The 21,074-nt window shown below is 31.4% G+C and overlaps 2 protein-coding genes across 3 annotated transcripts; both read right to left on the bottom strand.

Moving 5' to 3' along the window:
* Window positions 1-781: 781 nt before the first annotated feature.
* Window positions 782-7,168, bottom strand: LOC109156909 (acid beta-fructofuranosidase-like). 2 transcript variants are annotated; one of them, XM_019304803.1, is made up of 8 exons: window positions 7,091-7,121; window positions 6,799-6,880; window positions 6,446-6,454; window positions 3,149-4,005; window positions 2,035-2,196; window positions 1,498-1,733; window positions 1,249-1,336; window positions 782-1,040 (listed from the first exon to the last, which is right to left on the bottom strand). In XM_019304803.1, the coding sequence occupies exons 1-8, from the start codon at window positions 7,115-7,117 to the stop codon at window positions 849-851; spliced, it is 1,653 nt and encodes a 550-aa protein (XP_019160348.1). In that variant the 5' UTR covers window positions 7,118-7,121; the 3' UTR covers window positions 782-848. The 2 variants fall into 2 exon arrangements, with proteins under 2 accessions (XP_019160348.1, XP_019160347.1); XM_019304802.1 differs by having other exon boundaries at window positions 6,799-7,168.
* A 1,195-nt stretch (window positions 7,169-8,363) lies between these two features.
* LOC109156908 (acid beta-fructofuranosidase-like) lies at window positions 8,364-14,188 on the bottom strand. The gene is made up of 7 exons (XM_019304801.1): window positions 13,751-14,188; window positions 13,574-13,582; window positions 12,043-12,899; window positions 10,057-10,218; window positions 9,121-9,353; window positions 8,866-8,953; window positions 8,364-8,711 (listed from the first exon to the last, which is right to left on the bottom strand). Exons 1-7 carry the CDS (start codon window positions 14,097-14,099, stop codon window positions 8,520-8,522), a joined length of 1,890 nt encoding a protein of 629 aa, XP_019160346.1. The 5' UTR covers window positions 14,100-14,188; the 3' UTR covers window positions 8,364-8,519.
* Between the last annotated feature and the right edge of the window lie 6,886 nt (window positions 14,189-21,074).

Raw genomic sequence — 21,074 nt, 5'->3', positions numbered from 1 at the left:
TTGAAAATATACTAAATGTTTAATTGTTCATCACTTTGAAATGATTTTATTACTTTGTTTATACTTGGTAGTAAACCAGTTTGTATTGGTATATTAATATTTGTTGATTATTGCCTTGTTGGTGACTTGGTCTTGGACTGTATCTGTTTGTGTCTTTGTGCCTTTGGTGTTTGGGCATTGGCACAATGGCACTGGCACTGTGCTAGTATCATGTATCATTTGATATTTTGGATTTGATTTTGGGAATTGGCAGTAAACAGTATGTATTAATGTATCATGGGTTAAGTGTTTAATTTACTTCAAGTCTTTGTTTATTTTGTTTGAGGGCGGCTTTTTGGTAACCGACCAAAACCGTCGAAAACCTCGGTCGGTTTCGGTTAGCTACGAGGGTCAAAAACCATGATCTATTTTTCGGTCGGTTATGTAACCGATCAACGGTTTGCTCACCCCTAATTATATTAGGATCAATTGTCTTGATTTTTTTTTATTCTTGTATTTTTAAAACCTTTATTCCAATTATAGGGTCATACATAACCAAACATCAATATTAATAATCATTCCAATTCCGCACTACTACCAAACATGCAAAATACTAACCCATACCATTAATTACCTAGTATTTGATTCCAATTCCCATGTTAGAACTAAACACACCCTAAAAATAAAATAAAATAAAACAAAACCTTAGAATACACATAAATCAAGCATGGAGGCTGGCATACCAGGCCACTTGTTAGTGTGAGATCTAGTCTAATATAATATACAAGCTCCGATCCAATTATTCATATAAAAGCTAAGGCAGATGACAATTGAGAAAGTGAATTGGAAGCAAACAATTCAAGAATTGATCAAAATGGGAATGGCTTAATGTCAGCTGAATTCATTTGCCATATCTTCACAGACGCTTTAACACTTGTGCCTGTGGCATTATTGAACAAGAAAACTCTTGCCGCTTCATATATTGCTTTGGTTGGATATATTCTTGATGTTATAACTGTTCTTCCTCCTTGGCCAAAACTCTCCACGATTGAATGGTCAACCTAATTTTAATTTCATGAACACAAGATAGATCAAAATAATGTTTGTTATAAGTGTAATATTTTGTCCCATTTATATATATATATATATATATATATATATATATATATATATATATATATATATATATATATTATATCCTAGAACTTAACATTAATTACATGGAAATTGAAACATATTAGAATATCAATGGTAGGAAAAGAAGCATACCAATATTCTTGCTGAATATTTTTCATCATCAATAACAGGTACGCTATTACCATAAACTTCTTTCGTAACTCCAGATGCTTCTGATGACCTGCACCATTTATATATATATGTTCATTACAAACACTTCTAGAATTAACAAGAAAATATTAGAAAATTAACCATATCCCTATTTTTCATTTTTCAATTTTCCAATCGAATAATTAAATTGTGGGATCTGTATATATAATACTCTTTAATTAAGAAGCAAACCTAGTCAAGTCGGTGCAGAAATGAGCCTTTGCCTTCCCATCACCACCCTTTTGAACATAGAAGTAAATAGGCGTTAGCTCGGCAAGTGTTTCATCAGCTCCAACTACCAAACCAAATGGCCCCAAAGCGCCTCTCTTAACAGCACCGCCACTGCTACTGCAGTTGTACCTAAAATCACCTTCACCTTCACCTTCAAGTGCCTCTTCATCCACTTCAAACCAGGCACTAATGTCTAACTGTACATTTGAAATCTCCCATTAATGTTGATTAAGTGCATGTGCCAGTACAGGCTTAACTCACTGGTTCGTTCAGTAGGGGCAGTATTTGAGACAAGACACCAATGTTTAAAATTCGGCAGTGATGTACAGTATGGGAATTATGTTTAAAGTTGACAGATCCCTGTTTGCTGAGCCACTTAGGTTCATGCCTGATCGACGGATCGGGGTGTTGGGGATCTTTGAGATTGGGAATTAACTTTTTGAGGCAAGATTAAATGCATGCATGGTTTAGAAAGGGGAGATAGATGGAAGTGTGTACCTGCGAAGCAGCTGGAATGTGGATTGGTAGGATTTGACCTGGTTGAAGATTGAGGTGTGTGACAATGGGGTCACCTGATCTCAAGCTCTCTACTTCTTCAATTGGCCACTGAAGCAGATGACTTCCTGTCTTCTTGTCAAGATGCAGTGTCCTAGGAATGCCCTGCAGGTTATATATTCACCAACTATATATAAGGAGTGTTCTATCATATCATATATTATAAGGTTGTGGCGATGAAAATTGGCAGATATTATTCAAGGGTCCTAGCCAGTAAAATGATATGAATTTTTCTGAATGACAAGGAAAATTGACAATTACATAACTGACTGGCTCAAATCAAGAAGATCAATAAGCTGCTCCAATTGGGAGTCAAACTTACATTCTAATAGTTACGAAGTTAACAACTTTAATTTACCACCTTGGATGGGGGTCATGGGGTTGCAACCATCATGACATGAATTTTACAAAATACCATAGGGATTTGGGATGGTTTTGTTAATCTTTATAATTATTGTTATACCCCGGAGTATATTTTTTATAATTAGTTAAGTATTTAATTTTACTCCTATTTATAAATTTATCTTAATATGAATAAAATGATCATATAAGTACAAAAACAGAAAGTTTAAACTTTCAAAAAACACTAATCAATCATTATTGAAATAATAATATAAAAAAAATATTTTACAAATTTTTAAAAATTTGAAATTTTTTAGCAAAGAATCAATAATGTAATTAAAATAAATTATTATATTTTTTATCATGGTATTACAATTATTATTACCATTATTAAAAAAAAAGTTAGTATTTTATTAAAAAAATAACTTTCTTATAGGTTTTTGTTTATTTGTTGAAAAATGAGGCAAACGAAAATAGATAACTTTTTTCTTTTTAACTTTTAACTAAACACTAAATAATTAAAATAATTTTTGAAAATAAGTCATTTTTTAAAAAGTATTTTTTGAATTTTTAAATATATCCCTAAATTGTAGCAATTTAAATAGATCCCTAAACTTGCAATTATTATCTAAGTTATTGTCTTACCATTGGTATAGTAAAATTTCGGTTTATTTATTGGAATCTTAATGCAATTAAAATTCATGTAGTCAAATACCTGTAGTGATGCCCAACCCTTCAACAGGTCAACATCTTGAGGATCACTTTCCGCAATCCAAGCCAGCAAAATTCTTCTATTCTTGTTTTGGTCATAAAATGCCTTTGATGCATAATAGTTCCCATAATCGAATCTCAAACCATGTCCGATATCCAATTCTGGAAAATCTGGTACCCACTTGTTTTTAATCGGGTCATATGTCCCAATAGCATAATAATCATGTCCTTCATCGTACAAACTAACTTTTAACACATGCTTGACATCCAACCCTTTATTTGAAGAATCTGACCCAATTTCATCACCAGTTAAAATCGGATAGAAGTCCACACACTCCCACATACCTGTACCCGGAACTGAATGCAAGAACCCATCCAAGAGCTTATAGCTCTTGAAGTCGGTAGTTTCATAAACAAATGCAACGCCTGTTTTCCCAACCTGTGCCCCTATACTAATAAACCACTGCCCATTTTCTAGGCCTGCCCATGCTGAACTTGGGTCCCTAAACTCCATCAAACCAATGCCGGGAGGGGGGACGATAACCGGGTTGCCCGAATACTTAATCCATTTAAGGAGGAGCGGGTCAGATAGATTGGCTGGGTATGCAAGATTTTGTACCTGCACATTAGTATTTCCAGTGTAGAGCATCATGATCTGGCCATCAGGGAGGGTTGTGGCAGACCCGGTAAAAACGCCACGTAGATCATAGGGTTGATCAGGGAGCATGGCATAAGGTAGATGGAGCCAACGAATCATGTCCCTTGATACTGCGTGACCCCAAGTCATGTTCTCCATCCAAACAGCTGAACTAGGGTTGTATTGGTAAAAAAGGTGGTACCATCCTTTGTGGTATAGTGGACCTGTCACACATACATTATTTATGTATCTATATGAACTTACTTTTCGCAACTTGAATTCTAGGTAAATCACTCTAGTTATCCATAGCTAATTGGTTCAAACATAAAAGGTTTTAATAGGATACTTCTATTGTGATTTGAACTTGAAACATTATTGTTACCAAACTAACATTCTTACCAACTCAACTAGATTGTCTCTTGATAGTACATTTTTAATTTTAGATGTTGTGTTTTAAGTCACTCACTACCCTAACATCTCTATTTACTCTCATAGTCATTCTCTAACTTCGGTCTTAAGGGCGGATCTATAGAGGGGCAATGGGGACAGTTATCCCATTATATGTGCGTGTGTGCGCGCGCGTGTAATATATATTTTAGTAAAAGTAAATAAAATAATAATATAATATAATATAATTTATTGACTACGCCTACTATTTGTTGCAACCGCTAATACACCTTGAATATATGTTTACATTTTAATTTTATATTTATTTAACGCACTTCGAATATATATATATAAAATCTTCTCATTAGAATTAAATTTGTGATTTGTGAGATTCATTCATAATTCTAATTGTATATTAACTGATATAAAATATGTTTTGTAATTCAATTATAAAAAATATTTTTTTAAATTATTATTTATGAACTATATAGTCAATGTAATCTACAAATTTCAAATGTGTGACATCATATTTAAATTATTCTAGAATTACTTAATTAGAGTTGATTTAATTAAAATAAAAATTATTTATGAATATCATATTAATAGAAATGATAAAATTTATTTCAACCATTATCATATTTTACTATAAATATTTTTATTTTTTGTCCCTCCTAAACAAAATTTCTAGATTCGCCTTGATGTTAGGTTGCGTATAGTTTTACAAAATTAACCCTAGAGGTAGATAAGATGGGATACATTAAGTCATGAATAATTAGATCCAACGTAACCTGGCCTAAGGAGCAAGATAAGTTATTTAATTAGGAATAATACTATAAAAAAAATAGTAATCATTTCCACATTTCTAATGGTGCTATTTAATTAATCAGTGTCCAAATTAAAACTAATAATCAATGACTCTCATCTAGTCATCTTTATACCTAGTATTCAACTCCGTATAAGACAAATCTATATCGCAACTTGTACAAGAAGAAAAATAAAATAATATAAAATCTAGATAACAAATGCTGTAACTACCATTGAGTATTATTCTAATAGTAAATCAGGTAATTATAATTTAATAAAGGAAATGTTTCTATACGAAAATTTATAAATCAAATATTATACTGTCTTATTTTATTAATTAATTAGAGCAGTGATATTTTATATTATTGTTTTAAAATAAATATTAACATATGATATTTATTATACTAATTGATTATGTTTAAAATTAATGATCAATATCAATATTGATACATATATTGGGTGCAAAAATATTTTCTATTTTTATATTGTACAATAGTACAGTAAACTTAATTTCTAATTTTTACAAACTATATCGATGTTAAGAAAAATATTATTGTTATATTAAATCAATTACTAGTTTTAGTTACAAATATTTGAGTGAATTCCATTTTTGGTCCTACTGTTATAGGGGCGTTTTCAATTTCAGTCCATTTTAATTTTTTTTGTCACTTTACAACCACTGTTATTGAATGTGTTCCACTTTTAATCCACCGTCAAGAGGCCGTATAATCAAAGGGTATTTTGGTCTTTTTATGTTTGCCTCTTCTCTTTTAATCCAGGCGCTTCGTCCTCCTCCTCCGATATTCGAAGATGGCTCTTCGAACAACGAGAATGGGAAGCCAAAGCTACATCGTTTCGTTCGTTCCAACATGAGCCGGTGAGGTTTCTTAGGTTTTAGGTTTTAGGTTTTAGGTTTAATGTTCTCATTTCTTTAGTCAAACATAGTCTTGGATGAGAAGAAATGTCAAAATACCCCTAGATTACACGGCCTCTTAATGAAAATACTAACGGTGGGACTAAAAGTGGAACACATTCAATAATAATGGTTATAAAGTGGCAAAAAAAATTAAAGTGGACTAAAATTAGAAACGCCCCTATAACAGTAGGACCAAAAATGGAATTCACTCCAAATATTTTTTGAACGTTTTTAGTTACTAATATAAATACTAATAATTAATTTTTAGTTTACAAACTTCTATGCTTTAATAATTAATAATAATAATAATATTAGTATTATTATTTTATTAAATATTCATATATTAATCACGTAGACCTAAAGCAACCTAGCTAATTACCTAACCTTATCATTCTATTTTTTTTTTTAAATTAAACCGAGAGAATAAACACTAAATAGTAAGACCTACGAAAAAAAATTAAAGAATTAAAACAAAGTAACAGCAGTATTTAAGAATCTTAAGCAATGAATATTGAGATTAGATAGTAATTATGTAGAGAGTTTGTAGTGTACCATACCATTAGGATCTGCAGCATTATAAATCCATTATATTCCGATTATGTCCCCCAAAAGCAGCCATGAAAATAATATTAAAACACAAAAACTCAAATTAATACTTCATTCATCAAAATCAAAAAGGTAAAAGCTAAGTATTTATTTCTATTACCATTTTCTTATAATATTTAAATTTAATTTTTTATATTATTTAAATTTAATGCTTTTAATGTAATATAATTTCTAAATATATAAATTTTACATACTAATATTAAACTTAATATTGTAAATAATTTCAAATAAACATTTTTAATTGAACTGGACACATAAAATGGAAAATGGAAAAAAAAAAAGAAAAAAAAAAGTAGTAAATTACCATTCATCCAGCTTTTTGGGGGTTGAAAATGGAAAGCTGTTCTTTGCCAAGACAACATCCGATTAGTCCAAACCCCATCGCCGGCGGCCCTTAGGGGCGGAGACGATTGTTGTGAAGTTCCATCTTTGAGCAGTTCAGATTTTGGAAAGGATGAATGATTGCGGACTACAAGGATGGATAAAACTACACAAAGTAAGGAGAGGAGAGTGATGGAGGACACAAACTTTAAGGATCGCCGGTGATTTGCCGGAGCTCCGGCGGACACGGTTCGATCCGACAGGGGAGTGTAAGGAGGTTTGTAAGAAGAAGAGCTGGCCATTTGGAATTTGAAAATGGAATAGTAGTATAACAACTATCAATATTATATATAGCAATTGACTAATAAATATATAGTCATGATGTTCATCAATTGTATATCATTAGTAAATTTACTATTTACTAATGATATTAAGTAGTGGAACTTAATGATATTCATTATGTTAGAGTATATTTAAATAAAATCAATTATGAGTTTCTGTGTAAATCTTTAAACTATTAATTTCGCTTTATATCGTACCACCTCATTATTCTCATTTCTATTTCGTACAATATAATCATTCATTTATAATAATTTATATGGTTAACATTCTTTGGTTTACGTATTATAGATAGAATACATCTCGTTTAGCGAGTTAAACTATACTTTAATTGTCCCTTTCTATCTTAAACAGTCAGGGCACTTTTGGTGTTCTATTATCATTTACTATCATATAATATGAGCAATCACATAGTTAAATGTGTTGTTAGCAACTATATAATTTTTTATCATAAATTTGTCCCTATTCATCATGAAATTTTCTAGATCCACTAGATTTTTGTCATTTTTCAAAAATATTTAGATCAGATCATTCTACACTCCCGATATTATGATTATTTGTGTACTTATAAATTTACTAAGATTTTTGCCTATTAAATGAACATCTTTAGGATGAAATTTCCATACCAACATGGTCGACGGAGCCAAAAGGGGGGCAGGGAGGGCAGCTGCCCCCTCACCCCACCCCCACCCTATATATAATTTTTGTATATATATGTATATATGTATATATAGTACATGTGTTAGTATTAGTAAAATAAAACTATTAAATGTCAACAAGAGTTGATTTAGATGAGTTGGTTGAGCATATGTTGAGTTATGATAAAGGATAGGGGTTTGAATTTTGGCTTCAATAATTTTTTTTGACTCCTTCCTATGGTTTCAACATAGTCACGTTTTTAATAGTTTTTTAGTATTTAATAAACACACACATATATAACATTCTTTTATATTAATAATGAGATGTGTTTATTTTTTTTTAATTATCTCTTTTGTTTTAATGTTTCGCCTTTATTGAAAAAATTTTCTGAATCCGTCACTACTTCTTCGCCCCCCTCAACAGAATTTCTAGTTCCGTCTCTGCATACCAAACATCAATATTGATTATCATTCCAATTCCACCCTCCTACCAAACTTACAAAATATTTTCATCAAAACTTATACCATTACTAAATATTTGATTATCATTCCAATTCCCATGTTCGAACGTAACCAAACACACCCTTGGAATACACATAAATCAAGCATGGAATCTGGCATACCACTTGTTAGTGTGAGATTGAGTCTAATATACAAGCTTCAATTATTCATATAATAGCTAAGGCAGATGAGAAAGTGAATTGGAAGCAAACAATTCAAGAATTGATCAAAATGGGAATGGCTTAATATCAGCTGAATTCATTTGCCATATCTTCACAGACGCTTTAACACTTGTCCCTGTGGCATTGTTGAACAAGAAGACTCTTGCCGCTTCATATATTGCTTTGGTTGGATATATTCTTGATGTTATAACTGTTCTTCCTCCTTGACCAAAACTCTCCACGATTGAATGGTCAACCTAATTTCATTTCATCAACACAAGATAGATCAGAATAATGTTTGCTAATAACTATAATATTTTGTCCCATTTATATATATTATCCTAGAACTTAACATTAATTACATGGAAATTGAAACATATTAGAATATCAATGGTAGGAAAAGAAACATACCAATATTCTTGCTGAATATTTTTCATCATCAATAACAGGTACGGTGCTACCATAAACTTCTTTCGTAACTCCAGATGCTTCTGATGACCTGCACCATTTATATATATATGTTCATTACAAACATATACAGTTCTACAATTAACAAGAAAATTAACCATATCCCTATTTTTCATTTTTCATTTTTCCAATCGAATAATTAAAATGTGGGATCTGTATTATGTGATACATGTAGTACTCTTTAGTTAAGAAGCAAACCTTGTCAAGTCAGTGCAGAAATGAGTCTCTACCTTCCCATCACCACCTTTTTGAACATAGAAGTAAACAGGCGTTAGCTCGGCAAGTGTTTCATCAGCTGCAACTACCAAACCAAATGGCCCCAAAGCGCCTCTCTTAACAGCACCACCACTGCTACTGCAGTTGTACCTAAAATCGCCTTCACCTTCGACTGCCTCTTCATTCATCACTTCAAACGAGGCAATAATGTCTAACTGTAGATTTGAAATCTCCCATTAATGTTGATTAAGTGCATGTATGGCCCGTACTAGGGCTTAGCTCACTGGTTCAATAGGGACAGTAATTGAGACAAAAGACGAATGTTCAAAACTCGACATACATTGATGTACAGTATGAGAATTATGTCTAAAGTTGATAGATTCACTGCTGGAAATTATGGAATTTCTGACCAAGTGAAAGTGATCTTAAATCAAGTCGAAAGAAAAAAGTGGTCGGAAATAGCAACAAAGGTTTTTTCGGATACCAAAAGTGGTCGGAACAAGACTTTCGACTTGATTTAAAATCACTTTCAGGTGATCGGAAATTCCATAATTTCCAGTAGTGATTCTTGTTTGTTGAGACACTTAGGTACCGTGATTTACATCTTCTTAAATGCTTGATCTGTCGGTAAGGGTCACTATTTTAATTATGAAATTTCCATCCACCTGAAAGTGATCTTAAATCAAGTTGAAAGTAAAAAGTGGTCGGAAATAGCAACAAACGTTTTTCCGGATACTAAAAGTGGTCGGAACAAAACTTTTGACTTGATTTAAGATCACTTTCAGGTGGTCAGAAATTTTATAATTTCCAGTAGTGGGTGTTGGAGGTCTTTGTGGCTGGAAATTTAACCTTTTGAGGCAAGATTAAGTGCATGCATGCATGGTTTAGAAAGGGGAGATAGATGAGATGGATGTGTACCTGCGCAGCAGCTGGAATGTGGATTGGTAGGATTTCACCTGGTTGAAGATTGACCTTTGTGACAATGGGGTCGCCTGATCTCAACCTCTTTACTTCTTCAATTGGCCACTGAAGCAGATGACTTCCTGTCTTCTTGTCTAAATGCAGTGTCCTAGGAATGCCCTGCAGGTATATATACCATTTTGTGTCATGATAGGAAATTTTTTGAGTAACGAAGAAAACTCACAACTATTATTTGAGGGTATGTATGGGGCAGGCAAAGAATCATAAGGAGATAAACCAGCATAAGTTATTCATAGTTGATTGGTTCAAATCAAGAAGGCTAATAGACTGCTCCCGTTGAGAGTTGAACTTGCATCTTAGTGATTACCAAGTTAACCTTACGAACTTGGATGGGGTTCCCTATCGTGATATGAATTTTACAAACTACGAAAGGGATTTGGGATTGAACATGGTTAAAGAGATGAAGAAAATCAGAAAAGATTTAAATGAGACCAAATTACCCTTGCCTAAAATGGAACTTCGTCGATAAAGGTACTCGAAGGACCTAAAGTGTCCAAAATTTAATAATTTGTAGTGTTTTAAGACAAAAATGATAGTCTGAAACTAAACGTGAAATTGTCACAAAAGACATTTGTTGAAATTAACTCTTTTTTTTATAAAGCCATTTTTCTAATTTTTATCCCATACTATACTCTCAATCTCCAATCATTATTGCCTAGACTATGGTCCACACAGTTGTGTGAATCATAAATAAAAAGTATATTATTTGTGTGTATAAAATATATTATTTGAGTACTAAAAGTACATTATTTTGTATATTATCAAATAATATAATATACTGTTAGTATACTAAAAATACATCTTGTATTCAGAAAAAGTATATTATTTAAATACTAAAAGTACATTATTCTATATAATGTATAATGTAATTCAATATACAAATAATATACTTTTAGTATATTAAAAATGTACTATGCTCCACGTAATAATTTGCACTCAACCTCCCAACTCAAGCCAGCCCGACATATGTCCATTTATTATTTTGATTGGACCGCAATGGCCTAGTTAAAATTGGGTTGAGTCAGGCCTAACCAAACAATACAAATCTTTGTTCAGCCCTAGCTCAAGCCCAAAAGTTTATATATTTGTTTTTGCATTAAAAAAAAAAAAATTGTTCATTTCCAAAAATTTTTTTAAAAAATAAAATTGTTTAATTGCTAACAACCCTATGTCCAATTTTTTTTTTTAAAGTTTTAATTTTTTTTTTTAGTGTTTAAAATCTATTTACTTCAAAGGCATTAGATTTATCAACTTTTGTATTTATTTTTATTATAATAAATTACAATTACAATTTAAAATTATTTAAATACATTTTTATAATTATTGTTAATCTTTATAATTAATTAAGTATATAATTTTACTCCTATTTAAAAATTTATCTTAATATGAATAAAATGATAATATGAGTACAAGAACAGAAAGTTTAAACTTTTAAAAAATAATAAATCAATCTTTATTGAAATAATAATATAAAAAATATTTTACTAATTAATTTTTTTTTTTGCAAAGAATCAATAATGTAATTAAAATAAATTATTATATTTTTTATGTATTACGATTATTATTTCCATTATTAAAATAGTTAGTATTTTATTAAAAAAAAATAACTTTGTTGTTGATTTTTGTTCATTTATTGAAAAATGAGCCAAACAAAAATAGAAATTTTTTTCTTTTTTTTTTTTTGCTTTTAACCAAATACCAAATAATGAAAATATTTTTTTGAAAAATAAGTCATTTTTAAAAAAATATTTTTTGAATTTTTTAATAGATACCTAAATTGTAGCAATACAAGTGTCAATGAAAAAGTAATAAGGTTATAGTCTTACCATTGTATAGTAAAATTTCGGTTTATTTACTGGAATCTTAATCTTAATAATGCAATAATAGCAAATTGATGAAATTAAAATTCATGTAATTAAATACCTGTAGTGATGCCCAGCCCTTCACCAGGTCAACATCTTTCGGATCACTCTCCCCAATCCAAGCCAGCAAAACTCTTCTATTCTTGTTTTGGTCATAAAATGTCTTTGATGCATAATACTTCCCATAATCGAGTCTCAACCCATGTCCGATATCCAATTCTGGAAAATCTGGTACCCACTTGTTTTTAATCGGGTCATATGTCCCAATAGCATAATAATCATGTGTTTCATCGTACAAACTAGCTTTCAGAACATGCTTGACATCCGACCCTTTATTTGAAGAATTTGACCCGATTTCCTCATCAGCTAAAATCGGATAGAAGTCCACACACTCCCACATACCCGTACCTGGAACTGAATGCAAGAACCCATCCAAGAGCTTATAGCTTTTGAAGTCGGTAGTTTCATAAACAAATGCAACGCCCGTTTTCCTAACCTGTGACCCTATAGTAATAAACCACTGGCCTTTTTCTAGGCCCGCCCATGCTGAACTCGGGTCCCTAAACTCCAACAAATCAACGCCGAGAGGGGGGACGATAACCGGGTTGCCTGAATACTTGACCCATTTAAGGAGCAGCGGGTCAGATAGATTGGCTGGGTAAGCAAGATTTTGTACCTGCACATCAGTGTTTCCAGTGTAGACCATCATGATCTGGCCATCAGGGAGGGTTGTGGCAGACCCAGTCCAAACGCCACGTAAATCGTAGGGCTGATCAGGGAGCATGGCATAAGGTAGATGGAGCCAGTGAATCATGTCCCTTGATACTGCGTGACCCCAGGTGATGTTCTCCACCCAAACAGCTGAACTAGGGTTGTATTGGTAAAAAAGGTGGTACCATCCTTTGTGGTATAGTGGACCTGTCACACATTATTTGTGTATCCATGTGAACTTACTTTTCACAACTTGAATTCCATATAAAACACCCTAGGTTATTTGTTCAAATAAAAAGATCAATAGGACACTCATGTTGTTCAAATAAAAAGATCAATAGGCATACCTCCCCTGCACCCGCCCCGGCCCCATACCCACGCGGGTATACAAAATTCTTCCCATACCCGCACTCATTACTCAAATTGTGCGGTATTTTAAAACTCGTAGGGGCGGGGATGCGGGGAGCCCATAGGGTGCGTGTAGAATTGTCATCTTTAGACGATTCCTTTTGTGCCCGTTTAGACCTAGACCGTTAAACGAACATAAAAAGACTCAGAATATCTAGTGGTTTACACAAACAAACAAAAAAAAAAAAAAAGAATTTTTTTACCAAGTCTTGAATTACTATATATTTGTGTATGAACTAATCAGTTTACGATTACATTAAATTAAAATATCCTTCTAAATTCATTTTTTTTTAATTAGACCGTGGGAGTAACCACTAAATAGTAAGGCCTACGAAAAAAAAAAAAAATTAAAACAAAGTAACAGCAGTATTTAAGAGTCTTAAGCAATGATAATTGATATTAGACAGTAATTATGTAGAGAGTATTTTCAAAAAATAAAAATAAAAATGTAGAGAGTTTGTATTGTACCATACCATTAGGATCTGCAGCATAATAAATCCATTATATTCCGATTATGCCCCCCAAAAGCAGCCATGAAAATAATATTAAAACACAAAAACTCAAATTAATACTTCATTCATCAAAATCAAAAACGGGGAAAGGTATTTCTTAAAATACAATAAATAAATTAAATTAAAGTAGTAAATTACCATTCATCCAGCTCTTTGGAGGTTGAAAATGGAAAGCTGTTCTTTGCCAAGACAGCATCCGATTAGTCCAAGAATATGGAACCCCATCGCCGGCGGCTTCCTCCACCGACGGGATAACATCTCCGGCGGCCTTTAGCGACGGAGACGGTTGTTGTGAAGTTTCATCTTTGACCAGTTCTGATGAATGATTGAGGACTACAAGGACGGATAAGACTACACAGAGTAAGGAGATGAGAGTGCAGGTGAAGAACTTTAAGGATCGCCGGAGATTCTCCGGAGCTCCGGCGGACTCGGTTCGATCCGACAGGGGAGTGTAAGGGGGTTTGTAAGAAGAAGAGCCGGTGGCCATTTGGAATTTGAAGATGGAATAGAAGTATAACTACAATCAATTTATAGCAAATTGACCATGTGGATCGGCTTGTTGGCAAAATAATTATTAAAATTCTTTCTTAAAAAGTTCTTGATTTTCCTTTCAAAAAAAAAAAAAAAAAGTTCTTGATTTTTCTTTTTTTAAACTGAAACTTTTTCACGTGAATTGTTGTACGTTCTCATATCATGAATACAATAGGAATAGATTATACAAGGACAAAACATAAATAGAAATAATAATTGAACTAGACAAAAAAAGCAAGTAATGAACCACCAAACTAAAAAAAGTTACAATTAACACATCAAACAACTTAAATCATACAATTATGTACCAAATAACATGTTATTTCGCTTAGTCAAAGTTAACGCTCTTACATGGTTCTAATTTAAATCATTTTATCATAAAAAAAATTTAAAATTAAAAAAAAAAAAACAAAACAAAACAAAATAAAAGCGTAATGCAAACTACTTTCGACCAAGTCTCCAATTAGAGAATTAAAGTAGGTCTACAATCAAAGACGGATGCTCTCCAGATCCATTGGGGCAAAGATGATCGATTTTTCGTCTCCATGAATATAGAAACCTTGATCCATCATCCATGGAGGGAAAGAAGCATCTTTGTCCCCATGAATATGAAGATGAAGATTAATAGAGATGAAGTTTGTCTCTATTAATCTTCTTCTCCAAATTCAAGGAGGCGAAGAAGCTTTTTTGTTTCCATAAATCTGGAGATCGACTTCTCTGATCAGAGATTGATCAAAGATTTTTCTATTTGTAATTTTTTAAAAAAATTATAAAAATAAAATAATCTAAATTAGCACTACATAGGCAAAGTAATTGGTGACTAAGTAAGGTAACTTTTTTTTTTTGTTAAAAAAAAAATTGTATTTTTTTTTTCAATTCAATTGTCCAATTACATTTGTTTTGTCTAGTTCAATGGTCTATTTAGGTCTTATTTCTATTATTATTTAACATATTTATGCTTCAGGAGAAAATCACTCAATCGATTGTTTACTACTTCAACACATATGTTAGGAACATATGTATTTAGATTTTGATGATACCAAGCTCACTAAGAATTTAGACCCCTCAACCTAGTTTCTTTTTCTTTCGTGTTTAGTATCTTTTGTGTAAAGTCAAATGTAGACTGAGCTCGAAACGTGATTCGTGCTTAAAGAAGCATATACACGAATCAAGACTCTCCTCAAGACGAAGAAGAAGAGGAGAAAACTGAGAAATCAGCATTGACCAAAGCATAGTAATCTTGCATTATATCGTACCACCCCATTATTCTCATTTCTCTTTGCCTCTTTGGTACAATCATTTATTTATAATAATCTATATGGTTAACATTTTTTGGTGTACATATTATAGATAGAAAGAATACATCTCTTTTAACGAGTTAATTTAAGCTATGCCTTAATTGATCCATTCTATCTTAAACACTCAGGGCACTTTTAGTGTTCTACTATTAATTTAAGTTCTGAATCCATATTATCATATAATATGAGCAATCACATAGTCAATAAACAAATAAGGTACCAACAAAACTCTTAAGCCAATAACAAATTAAAAAAAAAAAAAAAACAATTGTGAGCATATATATATATATATATATATATATATATATATATATATATATATATATATATATATAGAATAACATAGCATTAAAGATATAAGTTGGAAAACATCATTCATAAGCCACCAATCCCAAAATTTGGAAATAGCAAAAGAAAAGTACATGCATGTTTGATGTGGGACTACTTGTGTAACCAACATTCTAGTGCTTAATAATATAACCTCAGTAACAAGACATCAAGCATAGTAAACATGCATGTTCGATACAGGAAGATGTAAAGAGCTAACGATTTTGGTGGATGAAATGACACCTATCGCAGAGGCATTTCCTAATCGATAATCATCCAGATTAACAGCTATATTTAACTAATACTTTAGTATTTATCAATGTTAACCTTAATGTGTTACTAGATTAAAGAAGAATAGAAATTAAGGTGAGTAGGGTAGTGGTTCGTTGCTTGTGACTTGATGTCATGACGGAAGACGATATTATGGGGGTTCAAATTCCACTAAAAGGACTGATTGTGCGACAATTTACCTTTGCATTGACTTGACATAAGTATAATCAAATTTTTGGTACTGTTACTATTGTAAAACTGAGGTTCCCATTTACACCGTACACTGCCTCATACACTTTAATGGCAAATTATGATGTGGAACCGTGTCCACCTTGCAAGGTGGACACAGTTCTCAAATTGTTTATAATTATGAATATATAGTTCAAAAATTATGAATATACAGTTCTATAATTATAAACATAGAGTTGTAAACATACTTATGAACATATAATCCTGTAATTATGAATATAGAGATTCAATAATTGTGAATATGAAGTTTAAAAATTATGAATATATAGATTTATAATTATGAACATATAGTTCAGTAATTATGAACATAAAATTCTGTAATTATGAATATAGAGTTCAATAATTATGAACATATAGTTCAGTAATTATGAACATAAAATTCTATAATTGTGAATATAGAGTTCAATAATTATGAATATAAAGTTCAAAAATTATGAATATATCATTTTATAATTATGAACATATAGTTCAAAAATTATGAACATAGAATTGTGTCCACCTTGCAAGGTGGACATGGATCCACTGCATAACGGTTGGGTTTACCGCTGCAAGGCTGGAAGGTACCAGGTTGGGCTCAAGTTGGGTCAGTCAGCCTAATGGCAGTTTGGGCTAATTTTAATATGTTCTGAGTCGTACTTTGGCAGATTAATTAATTTAATCCTTAATGCAATCGTTATGCCATGGAACTGTGTTCACTATAGACACGGTTCCAACAGTGTTAGTACGAGACGTTATGCCATGGAACCGTGTTCACCATTCATGGTGAACACAGTTCCAACAATGTTAGTACACCGTTATTTTTTTTTTCTTAATTAATTGCGTGACTTTTCTTCTTTATTTTCACATTTTGCGGTTTCACTTTAATTTGAGGTGAACAAATATTTCGGACATTCATAAATTATGAATTCATGCCTGCACATTCACTTTGGAACCATGCCTACACATTCCCGTCCGAAATCACGAACGTTCATAAATTATGAATCCATGCCTGCACATTCACTTTGGAACCATGCCTACACATTCACTTTGGAACCATGAGATTATGAATTTTCTGTTATAAGTTTATGAATTTTCTGTTATGAGATTATGAATTTTCAGTTATGAGATTATGAATTTTCTGTTATGCGATTATGAACTTTCTCTTATGAGATTATGAATTTTCATTACATTCATAATTTCGGACATTCATAAATTATGAATTCATGCCTGCACATTCACTTTAAAACCATGCCTACATATTCCCGTCCGAAATCACGGACATTCATAAATTATGAATCCATGTCTGCACATTCACTTTGGAACCATGCCTACACATTCACTTTGGAACCATGAGATTCTGAATTTTCTGTTATAAGATTATGAATTTTCTGTTATGAGATTATGAATTTTCAGTTGTGAGATTATGAATTTTCTGTTATGCGATTATGAATTTTCCGTTATGAGATTATGAATTTTCATAAAATTCATAATCTCATAACAGAAAATTCATAATTTGATCAAACGCGCGCCGTTAATTCCACATCCGCGAATTTTTTTTTTTTTTTTGCCTAAAAATGACGTCGTTTTGCCTTGTGTTCACCATTCTCGGTGAACACGATTCCATGGCATAATTTGCGGTGTTAGTACACCGTTATTTTTCTTTCTTCTTTTTTTTTTCCTTAATTAACGCGTGACTTTTCTTCTTCATTTTCACATTTCGCGATTTCACTTTAATTTGAGGTGAGCAATGATTTCAGACATTCATAAATTATGAATCCATGCCTGCACATTCACTTTGGAACCATGCCTACACATTCCCGTCCGAAACCATGACTGCTCCTCTGTAGCGCAAGCTTCTTCAACATTCATAAATTATGAATTTTCTGTTATGAGATTATGAATTTTCTGTTATGAGATTATGAATTTACAATAAATTCATAATCTCATAACATCAAATTCATAATCTGACCAAACGCGTGCCGTTAACATCACATTAGCGATTTTTTTTTTTAACGTAAAAACGGTGATGTTTGGACCCGTGTTCACCATTCATGGTGAACACGTTTCCAGGGCATAATTTGCCCGGTAAACCAAGCAATTATATATATCGTGTGCCGTGGTTCAAAAAACAACGCTATTTTTTTAAGTAAAGAAACGATTATCGTTACAATTTAACGGAACTCGTATTTTTGTGTGTTAATTATAAAATGAAATTATAATGTATCTAAAATGAAACTGCCTCACATTTTTTTATATTATCAAATGAAACTGTAATTGAATTAAAATGAAATCGTAGTTGTATTGAAATGAAACTGCAGTGTATATAAAATGAAACTGAATAACTGTTTCACATATTTGAGTGTATATTGTCCAGTGAAACTGTAGTTATATCGAAATTATACTATAGTTGTGTTGTAATGAAACTATAGTGTATATAAAATGTAACTGAATAACAGTTTCACATATTTGATGTATAATAATGTCGAATGAAACTGTAGTTATATCAAAATGAAACTGTAGTTGTGTTGAAATGAAACTGCAGTGTATATAAAATGAAACTGAATAACAATTTCACATATTTGAGTGTATATTGTCTAATGAACTATAGTTATATTGAAATGATAATGTTGTTGTGTTGTAATGAAACTATAATGTATATAAAATGAAACTGGATAACAAATTCACATATTTTAGTATATAACGTCGAATGAAACTATAGTTATATCGAAATGAAATTGTAGTTGTGTTGAAATGAAACTGCAGTGTATATAAAATGAAACTAAATATGTCATAGAAACAGAGTTAATTTTTGTGGGATTGCGTGGAACGGCGCAAAACGGATGACGTTTCTTTTTATTAAAAGAAATGACATCATTTTGATACCTGGACTACAGTACATTGTGGACCGCAGTCCATAGTAAAATTTGCCTGGTAAACCCAATTGGGCTAATGTCTTGCATTGTGAACCCATAATCCAAAAATTATGTGTTTTCACTTAATATATTTGTACATGTAGTTAATAAATTATGTGTGTATAAATAAATTGAAGACACATAATATGTTAACTGCAGTCATATAATGAGGATGTTTGCTAAATAGTTATTAGATGATTGAGTCAGTAGATTTGACTAGTTGATAGGATTAGCTTATTGTAAAAAAAATGTTTGGTAATTTAATTGTTAACTAATAGATTATTACATTGCAAAATTACTTTCTCAAAAAGATTATTGAAAAACTTTTTGAATTTTAGCATTTTGGAGCAATAAACTGTTACAAAAAGTTAATTAGTCACACTCATATTAATTGTTTAACCAAGTCAAACAACTAAAATGATCAAATAAACCAAAATTGACTAATAAACTAACTATTTTACCAAATAGGGACAATATGTTAATAGTAGACACATAGGCCCAGTTTAGTAACTTCTAGAAGGAACAATGCATTTGCTTCTTCTAGCTCCTTCTCGAAGAGCACTGTATTTACTTTTTCTGAAAAGAGCATTTCCAGCAATAGTTGGCTAGAAAATTGAACGGCATGACCAAATGTGATACTAATTACATAGTCATCCACCTAATTAAAAAATTTTAATCGTTAAAGACCAAATGTAATTCATGTATAATAGTTAGGGGACCAAAAGTGAAATTTATTCCTTTTATTTTTTATACACAATTACTTGCCTGAAATTAGTAAATTGATTTGCCAGTCTCAAGAATCCAGCATCTATCATTCTATCTTATAAAAGGTGGTAAGTTACTTTAATTTGAAATTGAAAGAGTTGAGTATTCTAATTCAATTTGTGTATGCTGTCTTAGTAAGCAATAGATTCATAGTTCAAAACCATTACTACTACATATCCCATATGCAATAAAGATTTCGAATTTACCAATTAAGTCAAAGCCGACCACCATGATGGAACAACAAAAGTGAACTGAACTGCAAGGAAAATTACATCCTGTTCCACGCCACTATTTCTATATATTCATTTACTTGTTCGTTTTTTAAAATATAATTCCTTATTGTATCACAATATTGTATTCATCTATTTTTAATTTTAGTCTCAAGATTATAATGTGTAGTACATATACAGAATCAATTATGGCTATGGAGTAAAAAGAATGAAAAAATATTGTACGTAAGAAAAGATGATCTTAGTCCCGGCCTTTTTATGATTCTCGGGCCGCTTTATATAAGGATTCACATGGGTCAATTGTAATAACTCATTATATTTATCCTCTCATATTTGACTATTATTATTGATAACTAGTATTTTCTGTTTTCCAAAAAAAAAAAAAAAAAAAAAAAACTAGTATTTTCTATGCACGATGCGCGAAAATAGGTGTCCAATATTAGTACTTTATATTAAAATTTTAGATTTATTTATATTTTAGATATTTAAATTATTGTAACTAATAATAATAATCTAAAACATTTTAATAAATTTAATATTTATAATTTAGGGAGAAGTGTCAAATAGGCCCATGTACTATTGTCAAGTGCTCAATTCCCACCATGAACTAAATTAAAGTCTAATTAACCACCAGGACTATGTGGTCTAATGGTACCCAGGTTGGACTTCCATTTGGAAGATTATGAGTTCGAGCCTCAGTGGAGGCGTTATTGGGTCTTTGTGTTTCAGTAGGTTGAGAAAGTATATGAACAGATACTACAATGTAATAGAGCCAGTAACTTTCAAAAAAAAAAAAAGTCTAATTAACCACACTTACCTACTAAATTTATTCAATTAGCTTTTTTTTGCAGGTAATTGACTTTTTCTGCAGGTTACCAATTCAATTATTAAAAAATAATTT

The sequence above is a fragment of the Ipomoea nil genome, unplaced genomic scaffold (genome assembly GCF_001879475.1).
Source record: "Ipomoea nil cultivar Tokyo-kokei standard unplaced genomic scaffold, Asagao_1.1 scaffold2759, whole genome shotgun sequence".
Classification (NCBI taxonomy): domain Eukaryota; kingdom Viridiplantae; phylum Streptophyta; class Magnoliopsida; order Solanales; family Convolvulaceae; genus Ipomoea; species Ipomoea nil.
Note: the sequence above shows the minus strand (reverse complement) of the source record. Positions and strands in the feature narration are given on the sequence as shown.

Bases quoted from the DNA above. Each gene is read 5' to 3' on its own strand.
- LOC109156909 (XM_019304802.1), bottom strand. From the start codon at position 7,117: ATGGCCAGCTCTTCTTCTTACAAACCTCCTTACACTCCCCTGTCGGAT. The intron at 2,197-3,148 runs GTATTTGACTAC...TATAACCTGCAG, and splicing joins AGGGTTGGGCATCACTACAG to GGCATTCCTAGGACACTGCA. The intron at 1,337-1,497 runs GTTTGCTTCTTA...TAAATGGTGCAG, and splicing joins TTCTGCACCGACTTGACTAG to GTCATCAGAAGCATCTGGAG.
- LOC109156908 (XM_019304801.1), bottom strand. From the start codon at position 14,099: ATGGCCACCGGCTCTTCTTCTTACAAACCCCCTTACACTCCCCTGTCG. The intron at 10,219-12,042 runs GTATTTAATTAC...ATATACCTGCAG, and splicing joins AGGGCTGGGCATCACTACAG to GGCATTCCTAGGACACTGCA. The intron at 9,354-10,056 runs GTACACATCCAT...TCAAATCTACAG, and splicing joins ACATTCCAGCTGCTGCGCAG to TTAGACATTATTGCCTCGTT.